Source organism: Aptenodytes patagonicus, chromosome 10 (assembly GCF_965638725.1).
Source record: "Aptenodytes patagonicus chromosome 10, bAptPat1.pri.cur, whole genome shotgun sequence".
Taxonomy (NCBI): Eukaryota; Metazoa; Chordata; class Aves; order Sphenisciformes; family Spheniscidae; genus Aptenodytes; species Aptenodytes patagonicus.
The window spans coordinates 7,665,687-7,683,271 of NC_134958.1; the positions used below are offsets into that span (position 1 = coordinate 7,665,687).

The following is a 17,585-nucleotide window of genomic DNA, read 5'->3' on the forward strand; positions in this document are numbered from 1 at the left end:
TTTAAAGAGAAATCTCCTTCTAGAGAAAGACATCTAATGAACTCTTAAAAGGCAGTGAGCATCTTTAACAGAAACCACACTGTCTGCAAAGCCTCCCCTGAGAAATGAGAATACCAATACTAAGTAATAAACAGCAATGGATATTTGTATTAATTTAGGCATTTCTGGAACACCAGATATTTTCTGCCAGTCTTTACACGCACAAGCTTATGACTGCTTCAGCTTCTATGGAAGAATAAGAAATTACAGAGGAAATTATTATTGCATTAAAGAAAAGGACACAGTCTGTCAATAGGAAGTACAACGCAAACCAAAAGCAGAACAACAGAAAGACAACTGAAATCAAGGAGGAGAAAACAGCAGCGAGCAGAGGTGAAGAGCCTCCCAGACACGAAATAAAGCCAAAGCTATCAGAGTGACACAGAGACCAGACACCCAGCTCCTTCAGTGCCACAAATGTCCTTCCTCCAGGGGAGCGCTTTTAAAGTCAGCACCCACCAGAAAGATTATCTCCTCTCTACAGCTTGCAAGGATGAAAAGTAATGTACAAAAACATGACCATTTTGGCCTTCGTTATAGAAATATAGACAGAATTAACCAAAGGGAGGAACAACTACTTTGAGTGTAAAATACAACTCAGGGTAAACTGATCTTGTTCAATAATAGATAATGTGATATGTTATAAGCTATGAATAACCACAAAGCCTTGTTAGAGATAAGACCTAAAACAGACTTTCACATTCTATGATCTAAAATATTCTTCAGCCTTTAGACATAGGGGACTGATTTTCACAAGCCTGACAACTTGTGATTTCAGCTGAAGTGCACTGGTGCCAGGAAGGCTTTTGGGTGCCCAAACCAGAGCCCACCAGAAGAGACGCAGTACCCCCAGAATACCGTACCTCTGAACCGAGGAACCCGTGGGGCCGCCGAACACCTGCATACCTGGAAAAGATCAGAGGGATGGGGGGGTGATATGTTAGACCGCAATCTTAGCCCACTGATTTTAAAAACATAGTTTGCATATTTGAACGGTTCAGGAGGAAGGGGAAATGTTTTCCAGAAGTAAGTGTTTAGAATAGATTTCATGTGCTCAGGATAAAGCCTGTACCCTGTATCCTTAGGTGCTCTCAAATTAGATGCTGAGGTGAAAGCCTGCTTAGTATTTTTATCGTTCTTCAGCTATTAAGCAAAGGATGTGCATCTGTTAAATTTGCTGGTAAATCAGGGTATCTGAATCAGAACTGCCAATTCAATGACACTAGGTATAAATGAGAATCATTCTGCCACAATGCTTTTATTTATACACCACTACAAAGACTCTATTGTACAACACATCCGGGTTTCATGTATAAAACTTTTCTGCTTGATAAAATTATAGTTCATTTTCCCATCAAAATCCTGAAGCACTTCATAAAGAGTAAGGGAAACAAGGGAAGCCTTATTCTGTTTTCCACGAAACACTACCAGCCTAGAGCTTAGTCACACAACATTGTGCTTGAGGAAAGTCTGACTTTTGACATAAAGCTGAAGCCCTGCCAGTGACACAAATTCTCTTTATACTGCAAGAAACCTGCTTGCACAATGCATTTGGAGCAGATTAGGTAGCTGATACCATTTACCAGAACCATCAAAGAATACTGAAAAATCAGGACGAAATGATCCAGCGGAGAGAGGGCTCTCTCCGGAGTAACTGGGCTTGTCAGGACTCCAAAAAGCCCTCACTACAAGCACCGTTTGCAGTCCTATCTGAAGTTCAAGAAGGAGCATGGCTGATCATCTTATTAGGCTTCTGCATATACATTGTAAGAAAAACAGTACTTTGGCTTCAAATTCTGTTAACATATCAAGCTAATGGTGAATGCAAGAGAGCCACTTGACATCAGAGGCAAAGACGGTCCTCTGTCCAAAAGCAGTAAGTGCATTAGGAAAAACTGTGCATACAATGTTATGCCTTATGATTCTAAAATACACATTTTCCTAACCGCTGACTCAAGTGTCAACACAGCCTGAGACAGAAATATCACTTCTTCATATTGAGAAACTAAAATACTGGCATACCCCATTACCTAATCCCTGCTTGGAGATCTCTGTTAATATCTCCCTTGCAAAATCTTTCGTCTAATTAATGATCTATCCCAAATACATCAAAGTTAGGAACACTGTAACATATATCAAATGAAGTCTACTACTCAATTTCCTGACTGTGCTGGGGTTTCATGTAATATCTACTACCTAAGCGCCTGCTAAGATCACACAAGTAATTTACAGACTCCCAACTCCCTGGTTAATGCTCCAGAGGCTCTGGTTCACATTTCAGCTCTAGTTTGCTTTTAACATGGGTTAAGCCTCCTTAGTCTTTCCTTTTTTTAATAGATTCATCAATTTGACTGGATTGAAGTACTTCACCAACCTTTTCGTTTGTTTGCAGTTAACGTAAGAAATATGAATGAACGCTGAATCAAGAGCTGTAATAATTTGATATTCGTGACTGTTTTTCAGCACCTTGAGAAAGTACATTGCATGGGAACTTCAATTATGTACTATTTATCTTTTACCGCAATAGTGTTTTATCTTAAAAATGGGGGATTCTTGACACTGGCAGGCAAAATGGATCCAGACAAAAATCAAGGTGAAAGCCTGCGTATGATCTCATATGTTAGGTTACAATATAATATCATATGATCAAAACTCTGCTGAAAGCTATAAAGCCCATGAAGATGAGCATAGAAAAGCACACATTTTCTCACCTTCAGGGTTTGTTTTTTTTTTTGAGGTAGAAGAGGGGAAGGAAGGTTTATTTCCATAATTTTTGTGTTTCCTATCATGACCAGGTTCAAAACTGAAATGTTAAAACTGACTTCACAACCCACAAAAAAAATTAGTTTTGTTCAAAGGCCAGGACTGCTATATATGCCCAATGAATCTGGGCTAGCAGCCAAATTTTGGTGTACTTATCTGAACACCCTTTAAGCGTCACCCACCAAAATTATTTCATATGGTAGCTGGACTGGAAACAATTCATCAAGATGCATTATGCAGAAAGTAGCGACTGGACTAGGATGTTGCAAAGAGAAGAAAACAGCTCGCAGCTCCTTAAGGCTGGCAGTAATTAAACTTCTGTGGTTCAAGAAATCCAAAGGCTTCATAATAATTTTCTAAAAAGCACAGACTGGCTTGTCCAGCCACCTGAAATCCATGTCTTAAACATATCATGATATCAAACAAACTGCAACTAATTCTCCATACTCTAGAGAGTAACAGGCGTGGAGAGGTTGAAGAGCGGTAACTGAAATCAAGTGCAATCTCAGTGCTAAGACATCCATCATCTTATAAGAAATGAACCCTGAAGACGTGAAAAAATAAACAAACTGGTCTGGGATTACTACATGAAAAATGCCCATTGCCAAAGCAGTCTTACGAATAGCTGTGGCTAAACCAACCTTTATATAAAGTCACCACAGTACCCTCAAATATGAAGGAATAAAACACATGTAAAGAAAGCAACGTTTTTGTTTGAGACAATATCCGACATTAAATGTTCACCGGTAGCAGCAGCACTGTTGAGGGAGAGGAGATAAATACTGGCTAACAGAAATACCCCCCAAAATTGCTATATCCTAACCTATTAGGAATTACTTAACCGGTTGGATGCTTAAAACAAACTAAAAGAAATTAAAAAAAAAACCCAACCAAAAAAAACAATTGAAAAACCAAATCCGCCAAGAAGTTTAGCTAAGAGTACTTTTTACCGTGGGAGCATGACATCAATGCACAGCTGCGTGTTTGCAGCTCACTTTGTGGGGACCATGAATTGTGAGTTTTGTTAAAGGCAGAAGAGAAGGACAGAGCAAAGGGGAAGGAAGAAGGAGCTTAAATACCAAAGTGGGTAGTATCACACCTGGCAAGACCACAGGGCTTTCTTGTAGAAAGGGACAAACCTACAGTGAAGACTGGGAATGGAACGGAGGAAAATTTAGGTACCTGCAACACGGATGGTACGGAGATTTTTTAAATTCAGGAAGCAAACAAAATCTGTTGGACTGGAAAGCAATTTCCCCCATCCCAGTGTGGACACAAGGGACGTGGGCTAGTTTCCTTGCTAACCTTTGAACCAACTAACGCAGCTGCTCTGAATTTTCTCTTTAGATAGAGAATTATCTGTTCTGGTTTATTTCAACAGTCTAATAAAACATGCTTAAGAAATAGGAAGCATTTTCAATTATCTTTGATAAGGCTATTTAAAAGAACAAGAGGAGTCTAAATTACTTTAATTCAATCTTCTGCCTTAGTTGCGTTTCTTTTAGTAATGGAGTTTGCAGGAGGAAAAAAAGCTACCATATAACACTCGCCTGTTTCCCAACAAAACTATTCTGATTATAATATCAGGACCTAGATATGAACACCTTGACAATTTAAAGTGTTTGGCTGCAAGGTATGCTTTTTGCTCAGTAGGGGAACTGTGAAGTTGTAACCAAGGTTTTCAGAATTTCGTATCAGGGCTCCTCTCCTCTTCTACTTCCACCGAGCAATGTACTCACTCTCACCTGTGGAGGGCAAGGATCTACCTCTTCTGTTAACTCCATGCACTGTAACAAGCTCAAGACAAGTATTTTGGTTTTAATAAAAAGGTAACGACTATATTGCTGGTCAGAGTGGCAGATGATGATATTTGCTACATGGATATAGACCAAAACTAACCAGATGAGACGTGATGGTGCTGATGGACAAGACTCTGGATTATAATCCTTTTATTCTGTCATTGGTTAGTATTCAGATACAGGACTAAGATAATGCCATTAGACATCATGCAATGGAAAGGCTAGTTCAACGTTTGCAAGGTGAAACTTCAAGGTCTAAAGCAGAAAGCCAGATTTCCCTTTGTTTCCACCCATAACGGCTGCAACGCACAGAAAACGATTACTTACTATCCAACTCCTCCTCCTCATCACTGGAAGAAGAGCCAATAGAAAAGAGAGTTTTAGACTTAGGAATGAGTGGAGAGATGCTGAAGGAGAAGGAGATTCGTCTCGATGGTCGAGTCCGGCCCTGGGCTGAGAATTGGGTTAACAGCAGACATTAGAGCATGCTTGAAAATGCATTTAATAATAAAAAGGAGAGGAAAGCGGCCAAAGCAAACTAAAACCAAAGCAAAGCAAATGCCTGCAAAGCAGCTGGCTTCAGAAAAGGCACAAGAAACAAAGAATCGAGGACGTGCAATCTCCAGAGGATGCAGATTTCAGAGCACGCAGGTCTCACTGCATGCGTAAGTCGGGGTTCAAAGCTTTTTTATCTTTGCTGTCTTTTTTTAATAGGAAATCTTAATGAAGACTTACATGTCAACAGTTATTTTCCCAAACAGAATACCAACAACGTAGTGGATCTCTGGACAAAGGGCATCTGCTTCACTGAAATAACTGCCAGGGAATCAAACTAGAACAACTCAAGGTGTTTGCTTAAGGGTGCTTTTTGCAGTTAAATGACACCAAAGCTGCTGGGTATAAGAAGGATACTTTATCTACCTAGGGAGGTTCTTGTCACTTCCACCTCTAAAAAAGCCCAACACCATTTTGGCAATGTTATGCCCTTAAAAGCTTCCAGCTTTCACATAGAGAGACCTAAATTTCATTTTTTTTCTTCTCCAAAATAAAACAGAAAAACCAAGCATCTCTTCTCCTGCCTTCTTCTAAAACTCACAGTCCTAATTTTAAAGAAACTGCCTAAACATGAGAAAAGCCCCTCTGCACCCTCTCCTGTCCTTGCCTGGAAGAAGTCTACCAAACACAATGCCAAACTCAGCAATCAGTCTGTGACATCAAATCTCCCATTATCAGTAGGATAATGACAACAAGCTCAATCATCTTTTCTCAGACATGTTACTGCTCTGCCTTCTGCTTATTTCAATTTGTGAAGTTATATTTATCTTCCAGTACTATGCACTTTTCCAGGAATCCCTGCTATTTTGTTCATGCCCTCGTCTGCAAACTTTACAAATTAAAAGGGTTTACTGTAATTCGTGTTTAAAAATAATCTATTTTTAAGAGCAGCTCTTGCATAGCAGCAGTTTTGCAACAATTCTTTATAAGTACAATCTTCTCTGAAAAGAGATGTGGGAGCCAGCTAACCACTCTTAACTGAAATTGCTACACAACCTCTTATGGAGATGCCCAAGGGCTGTATTTCCCAAACCTTCCCATCATACAAGCACAGGTGGAAACCTCTGAGCTGTGACCTGACCAACGTCAGGTTGCTGGATACCCATCGCTCACATGGTATATCACTGTGTCCTCGGGAAAGATGACTGGGACAGGGCTGGGGAAACTCTGCCCCTGGGACAGGTCTGACCTAAGGGTCCTACATTAAGCATCTACAATAAACATCTTCAGCGCATATATTCAGGCACTTTGAAGTCATTCCACGGCACGGATAAATCAATTCGCTTGCACAACAGGGAAAAGAGGCTAAAGACTATCAGTTTTAAACTTCCAAGAGAAAGAAGTAGCAATTATTACTCTCTTTGAATAAAACATGTCCTTTCAGCCACATACAAAGAGAATTTTTTGTATTGCTGATATCATACCCCAAAACTGAATTCAGAATATAAAAATACTATCCAAGGAATATCCAACGCAATGCAAGCAATGCAAAGCAAACTCCCCTAAAATCTTCCTTCAGCCATTAGTCATAAATGCCAGTTGTCTAGAGGCGATTTGACTAAAATTATGTGCACGCTTTTCCAACGTAAGCAGAACAACCCTAGAGGCACCCAATGAAAGGCATTGAAACTGAAGAATTCTCAGCAAGATTCATGCATTAATTTTGTTTAGACTGCCTTTCAAAGGAGTTGTCCTAGTGTCCCAGACCTGAAGAACATGACCAGGCAACACTGCTTTCTTTCTTCTGAAGTCTACTGTCTATTTAGACTAAAAGTCAAGATGAACAATAATACTTTACTGCAAATAGAACCACCTCCTCCAGCACAGTTCAATTCAACTTCCATTTCAGTGGTTTTATTTATAGCAGTTCCTGGCTTTATAACAATGCTCCACACTGGAAATTTGCTATTCCAAAGCCAAAAGCAGTCTTCCGAGCGCTCCAGCCAACAGCTCTTGTGACCTCCCTCTATAAAATACTGAAGGATTAACAGTTGTGAATGGCCACAGCAGCTCTTGGAACATCTGAGACATCAGATGGAGTGTGGATTAGAAACTCAGTCTTGAAAATTGCTCCTGCCTCAGTACATATGACAATGAATGGGAAAAATTAGAGAAAGTCCTCCATATGTTCATTCATTTGCATTTAGTTTTTGAAGCTTTTGTGCAAAACATGTTGCTTGCTTCCCATTCAGACACATTTGCAGGGATCAAAGATTTTTTTTTTTTAAACACCTACCACAAAATTATGCAAGTGGAATGAAGAATTAAAGTTTTCCTAGAATTCACCTCCATGAAATCAAGGATTTACTCCTGCATAACTCTGAAGTATTCTGCTGCAATAACATGAATGTCAAACCTAGGTGATACAAGGGAGTTTATACACCGAGACCTTCTTGTAAAAGGCATTCAGCTGCTTCACATGTACTTATGGTCACAACTCAAGTACCACTATTCCTCTTTCAAAGTGACTGAGGAAGAACAAAGTGATTTACTGAAGCTTCCAAAGTCAGGAAAGTGTCAGAATTGGGAAGAGAATCCGTGACCTAAATTTTCAAGGTGAGTAATCCTTTTGGATGCCCACATCAACCGCCTCAAATGCATCCATTTTCAGAAACCACCTTCCTATAAAAATGAGGCCCTTCTGAGGTGTTGCAAATTAACTACTGAGAAAATAAAGCTCACAGAAGCGTTAGTAATTTTTAAACTTCAGTGTCCAAAACTCACAGACATCCGCCTCAAAGCAGAAGACTAACCCTGCTATTTCTTCCACAGCCCTTCTGGAAAGCTTACTACATCTCTTTTCCTTCTCTCTCAATGAGACCATTGTGGCTAGGCCGACTCTAGAAGAAGATGGGATAATCAAACCTGTCTACCACCAGCTCAGGCCTTGATGGCATTTTTAACATGGGTAATAAGACAGAGAAGAGCAGGAAAGTGGCAAGTTGTCCGATTCCAAGATGGAGATACAAATCCTCCGCTGTCGTAATCCCCCGCCATGGGCCTGAAGGAAAGTCTCAAGGGAGAGGGAGATGAGCCTCAGTCGGCCAGGCTCTCCCAGCCACCAAGAGCGTGTTTTCTGGGAGCTAGCTGAGTTATTTATGGTGTTTGGTTAGCAACTGGATGCAATGCCAGTAAATTGGTTGCTTCAGAAAAAATAATGAACGCCTTCAGCCTAAGGAGGAAAGAGGGTGCCCCATTACACAGAGCAAGAGCTGGTCTCTTTACGGGACAGATCTGACAGTGTTTTGGTTACCGTTGCCGGTGGACACATCCGTTAGGCCACATGCTTATTAATCATGGAAGAATGATGGCAAAGAATTTAAAAACGTCTCCTACAAAGCATAATCTCTGTGAGCTTCCTCCAGCAAGCCTCCTAAATGAATAAAATGACTTTCTTAAAAGCACCTTTCCTCTGTTCAGCTTTGCAAGGAAGAAGCATGTTAATCAGAGACCATCGCTGATTGACAAGATGTGATCTAAAATGTCAATACAGTTTCTGGCTGGCAATTAATAAAATGAAAACACGTGTAACATGGCCCTTCCTAAGCACATCCAGCTGCAGCCTTTTGAATGACTTTTTCAGCCGAAAGAATCAATTCAGACAAGTTGCAAAATTAAGTGCTTGTTACTGCTTCAATTAAGCTAAACTGAAAAATTTCACCTAATCATCTTTTAGTATTTTTTCAGGAATGAGATTCAATAAATTACGCCCAACTGCCCCAAAACATTTAACTCAAAATAAACAGCAACAAACTTCCCCAACGAGACCAAGACATGGATTCTCAAGTTTTCATATATCAACTTCCAAAAAAATCCAGAAGTAGGAAAATAAGATCTGAAGTGGAATTTACCTCGACATCAAAGGAAGAAATCCTGAAAGGGTGCAAAATTCAAAGTTTTGGGGTTTTTTTAATAAGAAACTCAATAAATCATAGTTTTCGTACCAGTAGTCTAATTAAGAAAAAACAAACCAAAGAAACGCAATAGAATTGGAAATACCAGGGATACGCTGGGAAGAACAAAATATGGATCTAAACCAAACCATTTCCACCCACAATTGCATGCAGCAGTGAAACATATATTTCACACAATATAGGAAAGCAAGAGCAGGTATGAGCAAATTCTGCCTTGGGAAGGTAGCAAGATATACTTAATAATACAGATGACAGAATGGATAAGGATAAGGGAAAATTGCATTACTCACTGTCCAGCACTGGTTTACTAATTGACATTAGAGACATAGATTTGGTCAGTGGAGATGAAACAGCGGAAGAACAGAAATTAAATCCTTGCGGCTGCGATGTTTGATGCATCTGCAGAACAGAAAATAACCACACTGAGCACATATATCAAGCACGGCAGCGCCATCCCAACTACAGACTACAGTTCAGTGCTCATGTTTACTGAAATTCTCACTTTCAAACAGAGGAAAATTGAAACGATCCCGGTATAAGGCAATAGGTGAGAAACGTAAGGACCACGAAAAACGCCATCGGTGTCACACAGGTGAAATGCAACCTTTTGTTTTGTCTTTTAAGCGTAGGACAACTAATTATGCAACAGAGAGACTCTGGCTGCTTGATTTTCTTGCAAGATATTACAAGATGGATATTGTTAACTGTCTGATGGCCACTGAAATTACTGCTGTGATTCCAGCTCCTCAGCATAACTAGACTGTGGTTCAACATGGTAAAAAATCTGATGCTTAACAGTGTGTTCCCCAAAAATGCCATTCCTCAAAGCAAGAGAAGACATGAGAGTCTTGACATAAAAGCTCTTACAGGCCAGATCTTGTAAGACCCGTTTACTGCGTTGATGTACAGCAGTGACTCTACGAGGTAAACAGACTAGCTGGCTAATGGTTCTGGCACAAACCCAGAAAATACTATGGCCGAAACGTCAAACTCAGAAAGCCAGGGTGTTTATAGTATTTCAGACTATAATTGCTTCTTTAATAAAAATAAGCAGAGACTCTCATAATATTGTGGCCCATCTGTCCTTAATAGCTATCATAGACTTCTGCTCCAGAGAGATCACTCTGAATTTTCCTAATATGCAATTAACATTTTGCTCAACTGTTGCTTATAATAATGAGCCTTTTGATTCTGGTTACGCTTATGAAAGAAAAAAACAACTTTATTTTCTTCCTACGATATGAAAATAAACCTGAACACTTTAACAGATAAATTACTACTTGGTACTTTTGTGTATTTCAGGTCTGCAAAAGGCAGCATAAGCATTAATTGCGGAAGCCTTACAACACCTGCAATTGATAGTATCACTATATCCATGCTAAAAAGTTAGTAACTTTTCCATGATTACTCATGCAACCAGTGGAAGAAAATTGGGAAATTTCTTGTTCTCCACCCTAAGACTTCACCCATCAACCACATTGCCCCAAAGAACCAAGTAGCAAATTTAACACAGGGGAAACTCCTCTGTGTTAAAGATGGAAGACTTTAACAATATTACATATACAGGGTGGAAGCCTTCACAGTGAAACTGTGACTTGGGAAAATTACTTCAAAACATCGATGTAGCATTTTCTAGAAATCTAACAATAGTTGGACAGCTTTACCTGGTGATCGTAGTCTCTGATTTCCCCCTGCTCGAGTTCTTCTGTGAGCAAGACCAGGGACCCGCACTGATTGCTGGCAAGCGGACTCCGTCTGAGGTCTTTGGAGCTCAGAGAAGAAGCCTCCAAGTTTGTAGAGGGCTTCTTGTTCTCACCAGAGTCTCCAGCAAGGCCTTCTAGGCTGTAACTGAAGAGAAACCATGGAGGTTAGATCCTGACAAATTCTTAGGGACCGGTGTCTTTATGTACATAGCACCTTCAAGTGTAAAACACAACGCAGTCACTAACTGAACTGGGCAGGGAAATGCTGATGTTATTCCTCAGCATGTTACTTCTCAACGACCAAGTGCAGATAGCAGTGGAGGGATTTCTGTTTTCTTCGTAACTAATACAGCAGCATCTTTGTGCCTCTACTGAGACACAGTAGTTGCTTGAGAACAACCTTGGTCTTGTTCTTGGTCAATGGGCTTTCCCACTTTCTTTTTTTTTCCCTCCTTCTTGAACAGTGCACAGGAAAATCTAGAAACACTACTTCTGAAGATTTTGGTATTTCCACATACTCTCTTTGCTAGCTTTTTATTAGGTTGTCCCTGGGCTTAAAGCCACCCAAATTAAACTACCTCGTATAGCACAGTGCTGCGTGACCTGGACCACCCCCCCTCCCAGCAGCCACAAAATCAGCATTGGGCTGCATGTAACGTTCGTCTCTGCAGACACATCCTCTGAATCTATTTAGCACTTGCCACTGCACAAAGCTTCAGCACTGATAATGTCCTCCTTTCTGCCAAAGCTGGTTTCTTTTCTTTTCTTTTCTTTTTTTTTTAAATTCAATAAATGTTGTCTCCATCAGCCAATCAATCCTATTTTATCATTTGCTGATGAAGCTAGGTCTGTCCAATGGAGCCAGACATAATCACTCAAAGCTAAACAAAATACCAAACTTTTGCTTGCAGAATTGGTAGTAATAAAAGGTTTGGTCAACCTCTGTAGAGACAGCTGCTGATAGATGAGTGACCTCTACAGAAAAAGGCTAATACACTTTCTTCTCACCTATACAAAACAGCCCCTCCTTCACATGTGACTATTTCCATCTGATATATCTTGGCCCTGATATTCTGTTTCAGACCCTCCTGCTCCTCATGCCCAAGCATCGATAAACCCACTGCAATGCCAGTTTGGGTTAATGTGCAAGCTTTACAGATTCACCTCCCGGTACGCTAGCACAACTCCGTGGCTAATGTTTCATTTTATTCACACAAAGTTCTGCCAGCTTGAAGCAAGGCCTATCCTGGATATATATCCCAACTGGAGGCTAATCATGACATCTAAGTGGCCAACAAGCTAACATATAAGCAAATGAAAGGGAAAACACACTATAGATTGTACAGATTATTTAAATAACCAGAGGACCTTTAAATTCAGGTAGACTTGCATAACAGTGATTAATGTTCTGCATTCCTTTAGAAGCATTAAGTGGCTGATAAATATGCATCTTCAAAGCAAAAATTGCAATAAACCTTAAATAAGATCTACTTATTTTTTTACGACTTTTTTCACGTTAGTTAATGAGAAAGACGACTGATTGAGGCATTTACAATTTAATCTGCTTTAGAAAGATTTGACTCAACAATGTGTATCAATAGCAGGCATTATAAAGTTTATTCTAAAACACCTGCAAAGAGAAGTCAGTCCCATTTCTACCGATTATTTAGGGCAGAGGACACTTTTTTTTTCTTGCATCCCAAGGTGATAACAATGGTGCTATATAGTGCAGAAAAATTCATGTGGTTTGTCGTGACACAAACAGCTCAAAACTGCAAATATTAGATAGCACACAAAATAGTCATCAGTTGGTAATATTGGTCTGTAATTGTTGATTGGGGTATATAGATCAAATGTAATTAAATCTGTAAGCGGAAGGACATATTGACTTCTTTCTCAATATCTAGTCTTCAGAAAAAAGAGTTTAATAGCTCTACCCCCAACCAACAAGAACCGCCAGAAGAACTCAGAAGCTATAAAATCTGGGAGACTAGCTTCCAGGCAACATCAGGTAAAGGTCTGACTTGCAAGCATCAATCCCAACTCTGGGACTTTCTACAGAAGATGCAAGCTTTAAATGCCTGGGAAATCATCATCCGTGGCTATCAGATTGTTTTTTCACAGAAAGTTTTACATGATTAGTCTCGCTGAAGAAGAAACTAGATTTTTCAATTTACAAAGAGCAACTCTGTATGAACTTAAATCCTTTGAGATCCATCCAGAACAAAGCGGTGCTGAATCACATTAACTCTCTTTTTGATTCTTTGGCTGTCACAATTATCGTTACGATCACTGCTGCGGAAAAAACACGCCTTAAAATCACCACAGACTAGAGCAGCTCAAACCAACAGTGCAGCTTCTTTAATGCTCGAGGCCAAGGAAAAGCAGCCACCACCTTCACCTGCACCCCAGTTCAGAAGACCCATTCCCAAGACTAATTGCTGAAGAAGCAGATGAAGCAAACAAAACACGTGCACACTTCAGCCAGAGCAGCAGCGGAAAAGGCGATGCATGAAAAGCTGACGACAGGGTGTTTGCAGTGCTCCTTTGCTGCTGCTGCACATTTATTTATACCGTACCTTCTACAAGTAAAGTCAGGACCCATGGCAATGAACTGTACACCAGAGGGACACCAGCTCAAACTAGGAACATCAAAAGAGGCAAAGAAAGGAAAAGGGCTGTGATTATTGGATTGTTACGGAACAGGGGAATGTTAAAAGACTCTCACTCTTGCATATCTTAAAAAAAAAAAACAAAACAACAAACTCAGAAATAATGCAGTAGCTACTATATATTTCTGGCCGCCAGAACACACCAGAGTGCCCCAAGTGACCGAGGTTACCACCGAACGGGTAGCAGGACAGCCCATGCTTCCACCAAACCAATCCCATCGGCGAGAATACAATGTACTGGAGAAACTGCTCCTTGTGGGGAGAGAAGTTTTTGGGGAAGACAAGGCTGAAACACACCAAAGCCAATTTTGCATAATCACACACAGCCGCTGTGTTAGTAATGATTAGTATTTTTCTGATGATTTTTCTCATCCCCAAATCAGAGAAAGAATTCCTTGCAGATATTTAATTGTTTTAAGTCCCCTCCATACAAGTATTAATAACCTCAGGCTACACTTGGGAAAAATAAGGAGAGAATTACATTCTTAATGCTGCACAGCAAACCAGTGAAAGAGGCTGGAAGAAAAAAAAACAGGCTGTCTTACTATAAACTTGAGATTAAATTGAGGCCTTCAAATAGTACTTTGACTAGAAAACCTTTCAGCTCCCATACCCCAAAAGAGTCCCAAGTTGCATCATGAAAGACATAAGAAATGCAAATACAGAATGCAAATATTTTGGTTGTTATTTTAAGTACTGCTTTTGTTATTTTTTCTGTCAGCTTATGGCCCAATTGCAGGTTTTGCAGGCACAGAGAAATCAATCTTCTTGTCAGCTATGACATACAAAGGATCCCTAAATCCTGGAAAAGCTGCCCAGGAAACATACGTCGTCTGAAGGGAATTTTGCATCAGCACAGATCTGCCAGAGCAGCGCTGCACAAGTCCTGCTCCCAGCCCCTGGCCTGCGATCCATGCAAGGAGAGGACATGGCCAGAGCACACTTTGCTCCAGGCCAGGAGCCTACGAAAAGGGCAGAAGAAATCTAAGCATCCCTGGGCCAGGATCTGTGAGTGCTAGAAGCCTCAAGAGGGCACAGAAAAAGGTTTAAAGCCACTGACTGCATCATCTCATGCCAAGTCCTTGTATAGTTTCCACACACAGTACAACACTGGAAACATTCAGGAAGGGTTTGACGGTTGGTGTTCAATGGTGGAGTTCAGGTAATTGCTACCTGTTTTATTAAGGACGTTAATTGGGTGAGGATACACCTGAAGTACCTGTGCTTTGCACCTCAAAGCCCCAGGTGTGCTTCACAAGTAGCTCTCAGCACAGTACCATAAGCATTCTTCATGAAGACATACCTTCCCATAACATGCCAATATTTCCAAGTACTTCATCATCATCATCCAGCTAAACCACGGTAGCAGATGTAAGTAGTAGTGAGGGATGGGGGGACTAAATACTTGCTTCAGATCATAGAACCACCAAGTCCTGGCCACAGTAAAACCACCTCCATTACACATCTCAGTCTGCACTCTCAGGCTTGGGTCCAGCCTCCCAGCAGGTCAGTAAAACCTGCCTGACGGAAACTAGATGGAGGCTGAGTAGGAAAGTATCACACATGCTTCCCCTCTCCTTGCTTCCCCCAGCCATCTGCTTGTGGCCCCAAGACTACTGGGCTTGGTGGACCCTTGGAGCTATGCTTACGTTGACTTGTTTGCAAAAGTCGGTAATTCTTGCGTGGTCACTTTTCAATTGAAGGAGAGAGGATTTTCCTCATTAAAGAAATGATGCAACATTTACACTGGATAGTGCACTTTAAAAGATGCCTCTATTCCTGACCATTGCCATGTTATAGTGACAATCCCAAATGCTAAAACCACAGGGAAGGGAAGCAGAAGAGTGGAGGGAGGGAAGGAGAGGAGCCATGCATACATGTAGGAGGAAGCCTGGAAGTGGTGGAAGGTCTCACAGAAGGAAAAAGACCTTTTGGCAAGGGCTGTGGAAAGCAGTCTTACAGAATTACAATCCTGCTGGGGAGCCACCCACAATCTGTTGGCAACACCATAAAAACCGAACAAGATCAATGCAGAGCATGCAAAACCCCTTTACAGAAGACGACTTGGGGAGGGGGGATGAGCTATTATATACATCAGCCTTGTGGGAGAGCATAAACTGTTGAAATTAGTTTCAGGCTGTTGCTCTGCAACTGGGGTTAGAGAACATGATACCAAAATGGTTGGGAGGCTAGGGAAAAAAAAATAAAGGAGAGAATGCTTATGAAAGAATTACCACACATTTCAGATATGACTAAGTATTTTAGGTTGCCTATTTGAGACATGTTCTTTATTCTACGTGTAAGCTCAGTGTTTCAGGATATTATGACTCTAAATACTAACACAGCTCCTACAGAGGAGCCTTAACAGACAACTAGTAAAAAGTTGTTCATTTGCATGAGCTGAGAAGACGAGCACTGCACTTCTTCCTCCAGAGCACAGAGTGATGCAAATAAAGTGGCTTCGTAGAAGTAAAAAAGCATGTTCTTTCTTGTGCCTTTTTTTTTTTTTAAGTTCTTTTTTAAGAGCCCTCTCCTGAACTGTACAGCACTGCTCATATGGCTTCATTTATACTGATGCATGGTAAGGCATGGTGACTTTTTTGGTAATAACATCACGGTAACATTTTTTCCATACGTGGAAATCTGGTAGTTTCTTTACACACACACACACACACACACACGTAACCCCACTCATTTCAAGGGAAACGAAATCCTGAGTTAACCTGCCACAGGAGGAGAGGTAGCAGGCTGTGGGAGATGAGAAGAGGTTGAACTACTGAAGGGGAGAGGTTAAATTTCTCTTCTTTTTAGCCGAAAAATGTACAAGTGTGGACAGTCCACGTGTCTGCTGTGTCAAAAATAAAGTGTCCTATTTCATATGTTAATAGACAGTGCAAAGGTTATGTGAGTGAAAATGCATATCTGCATGATGGATGAGGAACTGAAAGTTTGCTATACAGAACAAAAAAAACACACATGGAAGTAAAGACAAAAAATACTTATTTTCTACTTTTCAGGACAATGGTTTTAAAAAACAGCAAAAGAGCAAAATTAAAGCCATTTAATTCAACCAGCTGCAGATCTGCAGAGTATTCTCCAACTCTGAGATCGTTTCTGATGCATCCCCTCCCCAGGTGCCCCTCCTGCAAGCCTTGGCAGGAGTCTCTGATGTGCTTTAAATCCAAATTATGCACATGCTCTCAGGTAAACAATTATTTTAATACAACTCCAAATCTTACACACGGCAAAGGCCAACAAAATGATATCTGAGATTTCTCCAAGTTCTAACATATTGTCCTGGAGGAAAGGGCTTGAGCATATAATTGAGCATATGCTCTGTGGGTCAGAAAAACTGCCACTGGAGAGGGAAAGCAGCCAAGCGGGATGCACAGCTCTAACGCCAACACTTCGAGAGGTACTACAGGTTTACTAACATGACAGTATGGAGTTAGTAGACATTCAAATGCAAAACAGTTAGTCACGTTAGTTGGCTTTGTACCTTCTCCTATGAATGGGAGGCTTCTTTATACCATCCCCCAGAACTCGCATTGAACTGAAAATGAATCATGGAGAGTGGTCAGCAGCTTGAATGGAAAAAAATGAACAAATGGCAGCTGAAGGAATATCCCCAACAAATGAACAACAGAGGGAATGGACGTACAGAGAAAACACAAAAGTAAATACTAAAGGAAGTAATGAGTCCCGCTTTTCCTCCTCTCCCCCTCTTTTACAAATAAATGTGGTTTTGGTTGGGTTTTTTTTGTACAGAAAGAAGATTTCACAGGTATTGACCACGTTGCAACTTAGCTGCTGCCAAAGCCAGATCAGTCTAAAGTTTAGATAAGGACAAACTATTTGACAGAAGCTTTTAGCAACAGTGATTAACACCAGCTCCAGTTTTGCAGTGCTTAATCCATCAGTGAAAAATGCCAGCGTTTCTTTCCTCGGACACAAACGTTAAAAACACTGCATCATTGTTGAAAGACAGGCATTTCAAATCCGCTATGAATGTCAGGAATTAACTGAAGGATGAACATCCTTTTGTGGCAGCCTTGTTAGTTTTCTTTGTATTTTTAATAGCAAAATGTAGACATGAGGATTATCCGTGCAGTGCATTTGAGAGGGGAAGCGGAGGGGAAC

General features: G+C 40.6%; 1 protein-coding gene across 7 annotated transcripts in view; it reads right to left on the reverse strand.

The window, feature by feature from the left end:
- AKAP13 (A-kinase anchoring protein 13) overlaps positions 1–17,585 on the reverse strand; it is a 228,407-nt gene that overhangs the window by 35,562 nt on the left and 175,260 nt on the right. For 5 of the 7 annotated variants that reach the window (XM_076347955.1, XM_076347958.1, XM_076347957.1 and 2 more), the window contains 5 exons: positions 16,945–16,998; positions 13,353–13,415; positions 10,735–10,918; positions 9,361–9,469; positions 903–945 (listed from right to left, as the gene is read on the reverse strand). In XM_076347955.1, the coding sequence (XP_076204070.1) occupies positions 903–945; positions 9,361–9,469; positions 10,735–10,918; positions 13,353–13,415; positions 16,945–16,998 (453 nt within the window). The remainder of the gene's footprint in view (positions 1–902; positions 946–9,360; positions 9,470–10,734; positions 10,919–13,352; positions 13,416–16,944; positions 16,999–17,585) is intronic. The other 2 variants (XM_076347959.1, XM_076347960.1) reach the window with 2 other exon arrangements.